This window comes from Vigna angularis, chromosome 10 (genome assembly GCF_016808095.1).
Source record: "Vigna angularis cultivar LongXiaoDou No.4 chromosome 10, ASM1680809v1, whole genome shotgun sequence".
In the NCBI taxonomy this organism is placed as follows: Eukaryota; Viridiplantae; Streptophyta; class Magnoliopsida; order Fabales; family Fabaceae; genus Vigna; species Vigna angularis.
The window spans coordinates 13,295,684-13,301,586 of record NC_068979.1 but is presented as its reverse complement, the minus strand read 5'-3'; the positions used below and the strand labels follow the sequence as shown (position 1 = coordinate 13,301,586).

At 32.0% G+C, this 5,903-nt stretch overlaps 1 protein-coding gene across 1 annotated transcript; it reads right to left on the bottom strand.

Moving 5' to 3' along the window:
- Window positions 1-2,597: 2,597 nt before the first annotated feature.
- LOC108319188 (cinnamoyl-CoA reductase-like SNL6) lies at window positions 2,598-5,254 on the bottom strand. Its single transcript, XM_017550229.2, has 5 exons — window positions 4,958-5,254; window positions 4,715-4,872; window positions 3,479-3,670; window positions 2,892-3,250; window positions 2,598-2,804 (listed from the first exon to the last, which is right to left on the bottom strand). Exons 1-5 carry the CDS (start codon window positions 5,085-5,087, stop codon window positions 2,723-2,725), a joined length of 921 nt encoding a protein of 306 aa, XP_017405718.1. The 5' UTR covers window positions 5,088-5,254; the 3' UTR covers window positions 2,598-2,722.
- Between the last annotated feature and the right edge of the window lie 649 nt (window positions 5,255-5,903).

Below are 5,903 nucleotides of genomic sequence, written 5' to 3'. Positions count from 1 at the left end.
GAGAAGTTGGGAGTTCTAGAGAGAAGGTGGAGAAAAATGAAGGGTTAGGCTCTGAGGAAGAAGATGAGTGGTGCAGGTGAGTGGAAGAATTTTTCGAAAAAGTCATTTTGTTCAATTCCACGTTCGTTCAGACGAACGTCTCCCAAGCCGACACCTGCACACCCACTCTGACTTCAGAAGCTTCCAACGTGACAAGTGGCGCTCGTGCATGCAGCGTTTAGTGCGTTTTTAATGCACTGAACGTGTGGCGCGGTGCATTTATGGAAGCAGCCAGGTGACTCAGCAGTGCAATAATGACAGATTTGACAGTATTACAGAGATAATTATTTAGGGTCTCACAACTTGTAATGTTATAAAATTTTTAATTTTTAAAAAATAATAATCGAGTTAAACTTATTTTTAACTCAATTTGTGATAAATCAATTTTTATAAATTAGATTGATTCAATGACACTTTTGATTAAAAATGATATAAAGTCATATTCATAATCATAAATTTAAGACTTAGTTCCATTCAAATATAATAATATGGCGTAAAATTTAAATTTTTTGGATCTTAATAACAGTTTGGACCATAAAAAAACAATATATTTCTATCTTAGAAATGAGTATTTCTATCAATAATTAAATAAAGTATTAGTTATAGTGTAAATTTTGTAAAATGTATATTAAAAGTTGCAAAAATAAAAATAATCTGAAAAATGATGTGGTGCGATGAAACTCGATAATATAAATTTTGAAATATTTTGGCATTTTTTATGCAAGCAAATTGCAATCACCTTTAATAAATATATTTTTCATACATTGTTTTATGCAAGACATAATAATATAACTTTTTGTACATTTTTAATATATGATATATCACATAAAAATTTACACTTGATATTTAAACACCTTCACTCGAATACTTGGTAGAGAAATATCTTGAATAAATATATTTTTCATAAATAAGTATAAGTTATATGATAATTTTGTAATTATATAAAAAATGAAAATATAAATGTCAACACCCAATTTCGTCCGGGTAAGTAAATCAATAAAAAATAAAAAATATAATGAGAGAACAATAATTAATGGTGGGTAAAAAGGGATAAAATAATATCAAACACAATATTTTTGAAATGTTAGTTTAATATGATAATAATTTGAATTAATATTATGCTAATAATTATAAAACAATAATTAAAATGATATATTAATATGATTTGTTGCATCAGCTGCTTTTAAAGAGGAAAATATGATTTTCTGACCATAATGATAATCAATGTTTTTGAATATTATTTGTTTTCTGGCAATCATGACCATTTTTTTCCCTATTTTGTTTTATTTAATTCACAATTAAAGCAATTCTTTCCCTATTTTGTTTTATTGTCAATTAATTCACAATTAAGGCAAGATTCCCATAATATTACAATGTGTGTATAAATACACACTCGGACGAAAAAAAGAAGAGGGGAGACACTATGAAATAATGGAAATAGAAAATGTATGAGAGAGTATAGAGAAAAGTAAATTATCACGCTAGAGGAACTCTGCCAACAGAAACTACCAAGGAAGAATTAGGAAGTATTGAAAGTTGAAAAGGTACGTCATCTTCACACCCTTTTTTTTATCTTGTTGTTGCAATTTGAAGGTTTTTTTTCTAAGGGTTTTATTTTTTTTATATACACAAATGACGTTCTTTTAAAAATCATGATTTTTGAAGTATAAGTACGCGTGAAGCTATGGTCGGTTTCTTTCCTCTTTCCCACCGTTCTTAAAAATAAAAAATATAAAATCTTTAAAATAAAAAATATCAATCTTGTTAAAGTAAATCTTTTTTCGTGTTCACTTTTCAAGAATTTAAATCAATCTATAATAATTTTACACAAACTCATAAACCTTTTTCTAGATAAAGAACTATGTGATCCCTGATTGTCCATTATAAATGGATGTACGTAGGACCAAGGTCAATTCTTGTCGGGTTCATAAAACAAAAAATATTTTTTTTGTTTCTTAATAGCTTTTTTTATTTTATTTATTGTTTTAGGGAGATTTAAACATTTTAAAAAACCACGTCAGCTTTTACATTTAATTAAAGGTACTGCCTTTGTACAAGCGCGATAGGGTGCTAATACCTTCCTTGTAACCGATTCCCGAACCTGAAAATCTACTTTTCGCAGACCATGTCTTATTTTTTAGTTTTCCATAGTTTTTCCATAATAAATTATGGTGGCGACTCCACGAATCTTTTTCTCAAACCCGTTTGTTTTCGGCTCGCCGTTCCATCGCGATCCGGTTGCGACAATAAACATTGTTCATTCTTTATAAAACTATGACTAGAAATGTATACAAACTTGGTTTGGATCACATATTGGTTTTTAAAACTAAAATATAATTCAATAGAATAAAAAGAATGCAACTTTTTTTTTAAAAAAAACAAATCGATTTAGTTTCTCTTTATTCAATTGTTTTTATTTTCGGAATGATGTTTTCGATCTTCGTCCAATAAAATTGTTTTATAGACATAAACACTATTGTGACTCGCGGTGAAAAATTGGATGGTGCATTAGACAAAGAGAATTTAAAAACAGGAAAACTATTTTACATTATATAATATTAAAACAAATAAAGAAATGATTATTTGATTGAAAATACATTAATGTGTATAATGATACAAATTTCTGTTACATTTTGCACACGAATACTCTCCCGCAGAACAACATACAAGGTGACTGCTTCAATCAAGCTTCAAAGTTCACCATCAATTTGTTCAACTTCTTGTTGCTAATTTTCTGTTCGATAAAACCCTTACCGAGGTCACCACTGCAGACAAATAAAAAAGTTGAATATGTCAGAAGTTAACATTTAAAAGGAAAAAAAAGTCAAAATAAACAAAAAAAGTCCTCTGACCTTTGCGGCGATGGAGAGGATGAAGACGACGAGGAAGAACCAGCAGCGGAAGTCAACTTTTGAGCTAACTGAACGGCGTCGTCTTGGGTGTTGATGATGTGATTAAAACACAAATAACGACCGTAAGATGAGACTTCTTCGTAGACGCAGATATGGGCATCCACCAAGAAAGGTAAATCAACGGTGACGAAAACACCATCCTCGTACATCTCAGCAGCTCCTCTGAGGTAAGGGTGTTGGATGGTGAGATCATGAGTCATCAATAAGCCAGCGTTGATGGACACCATATTCACTCCTCTATCCATTGCCAAGGCCCAAGCACTTTTCTCAGCCATTGTCTTCGACACACCGTGCCATAACTGTACAAAACATTCAATTATTCAGTTTTGTCATTTTCCTCGCATCCCATCTTCCCTTACAACTCATTTTGTTTCCCACATTTTATTCATGCACGTTGCTTATTATCATCATCTATCAATCAATTATGCAACATACCCAAACATGAAACTAGGCTAATTAACTCTATTTTTACTATAAAATAATAATAAAAGAATATTAGTGTTGCATCCAAGAGACGTTATATATACCTTGAATTTGCGACAGAAATTAACATCACTCCAATGTCTCTCATCCAGATCCAGTTCCATGGTCTTGCGATCCTCTCTCCAAACTACTGCGGTTGCTGAGGAAGTAAAAACCACTTTATCCATTGTCTCTGTCTGGGCACAGGCTTCCAACACGTTGTGTGCAGCTCTTACTTCCACGTCTGCCATGTATTCCTGTACGTTTTCAAATACCACACATATCACTTCTGCTCTCAGCACAAATCTCAAACTAAATTTACTACTTTTCAGAAACTGAATTAAATGCTCTTTTGATGACCACGTATATTTAAAACCGTTGACTTGACAGAGTTCAGTTTTAAAACGTTCGTATAATTTTTTATTCATGATAAACAAATGATAGAAATGAAGAAACACCTAATTTTTCCTAAAAAAATAAACTTTCAACGCGTTTTATGAACTCTGGTAACAGTTGAACCGTAATAAGTTTTCTGCCAAACTACTTCTTTAGTCAAACAGACCTTCCGAAAAATGCTTGCCAATAAATTAAATGCACCGGACAATTAATTAGGAATTGAAGTTTTTTTTTTAAAGTCAGATTTGTTTTATAATTTACTGACAGGAAGGTTCTGATATGGTAAAGCAAATATATGTAATAAAATATGTTTTAGAAGATAGCAAAATGACATATATAGACAGTGCTAAGTGCATTCATTATTGCAATTCAGTAATTAAACTAATTAAGACATGGCAAAGTTTAAATTTATATTATCAAGTTGTGAACCTCTGTATCAGCGTCACGCATGAAGTGCAAACCTTTCGGTATCAATATTTCATCATGATTGGCAATAATTTAGGAATAAGATGTCGATAAGATCAGACACTTGATGAGATAAGCAAATAAGCACATGGCTGAAAACTAACCAGCACAAACGATTACGACACATGAGTGAATTATTAAGTGATTGAGATGGATAACCAAATCAAAACTACCACGATTGGTTTCTATTAATTACAATTAATTTAGCATAAAGGCGAATTCACCATTTACTTGACTATAATGGAGGCGAGTAACCCACACATGAGTAGGGTCATTCCAGCACACCATGAAGCATCTCAGGCAAATTCTGCATACACCAATAAATTAATGCCCACAAAAGGCTCTCATGGTTTAACTATTTTCATTATTTTGTTTTAATTGCGATAGGATGAGGAATATAACAAATCTCATAAAGAAAGAAGAAAAAAAGAAGTGCTTACGTCATAATTTGGTTGGTCATGTGGAGGTTCGAACGTGTAGAACAAACCAGAGCAGCCTCGGAGTGCCTCGATTATGCTATGGTAATCGAATGGGTCAGATCGAAAAACCTTGAGCTTATTAGAGTCTGCGGAAATCCCATTGAGTAGGTCTTCATCCCCTGAGACACGATCGGAAATTGAAATTGAGATCGAAATTGAAGGGAAGGAAGCGTAGCATGAAGAGTTAAAGAGATGATCGATTACCATATTTTTGGAGAGAGGCATGGACGGTGTAGCCTCGTTGGAGGAGTCGCTGGACGAGGGTGAAACCTAGGTGGCCGGAAGCGTCCATGACGCAAACTGTTTGAGTGTTTGTGTCGAAAGAAGGAGCCATGGCAGTGAGTGAGAATTGAATAGCGTTTGAGAATGAAAAGAAAAGAAGAGAAGAGTTGGGTATATAAATAGAAGAAGGGCTGCTAGCATTGAAAGGGTGTGGGGGTAGATAAGTAGGAAGGAGGTAGTTGCCTTTTGATAGATGGACACGCGCACACCACCAGAGAAAGGGAGAAACTAAAGAAAAGTAGATTTCTCATCCTCACACACTTTCGCCAACAAATTTAATCAAACATTTTTTTTAATAATTAAACTTCCATATCGCTTTCAATTCATCATATTAATTATTGTTGCTACATATATTTTCACAAAAATTACTTTTCGGGTTATAATTTTTTACTCTTCCATACCATAGTTAAAAAATGTTCAAGTAGAAAGTGTTTTTCAATGGGATGGTTAAATGAACTGGTATAAATAAGTTCACCCACACACCAAACCTTCACCATGTTTTATGTATGTCCAGATTCATAGGTTAGCGTTCAATCCGCTAAGGAATTTTTTTTTAAAAATGTATTAATTGATCTTGTCCTTAATAAATATTAAATTATTTGTTCAAAAGTTTAATGTATTCTCTGAAATTTTGAACAGCTTTAATTTGTTTAAAATGAAACTACTTTAAATAAGCATTAATAATTTATCTACGCTGTAAAAATTAATATTGAATTTTTTTGTTGAGAATTTGAGATTTTTAATGAATGAGATCGTGCGTTATTATACTTCTTTTTGTAGGTCCTATATCACATGATAGAACATCTTTTAAAATTTCATTTAACTTTTACTCTAATTATAAATCTGACCTTAAAATTTTAAGTAACTT

Bases quoted from the DNA above. Each gene is read 5' to 3' on its own strand.
- LOC108319188 (XM_017550229.2), bottom strand. From the start codon at position 5,087: ATGGCTCCTTCTTTCGACACAAACACTCAAACAGTTTGCGTCATGGAC. The intron at 3,671-4,714 runs GTAAGCACTTCT...GAAAACGTACAG, and splicing joins ATGACCAACCAAATTATGAC to GAATACATGGCAGACGTGGA. The intron at 2,805-2,891 runs GTCAGAGGACTT...ATTTGTCTGCAG, and splicing joins TCCTCTCCATCGCCGCAAAG to TGGTGACCTCGGTAAGGGTT.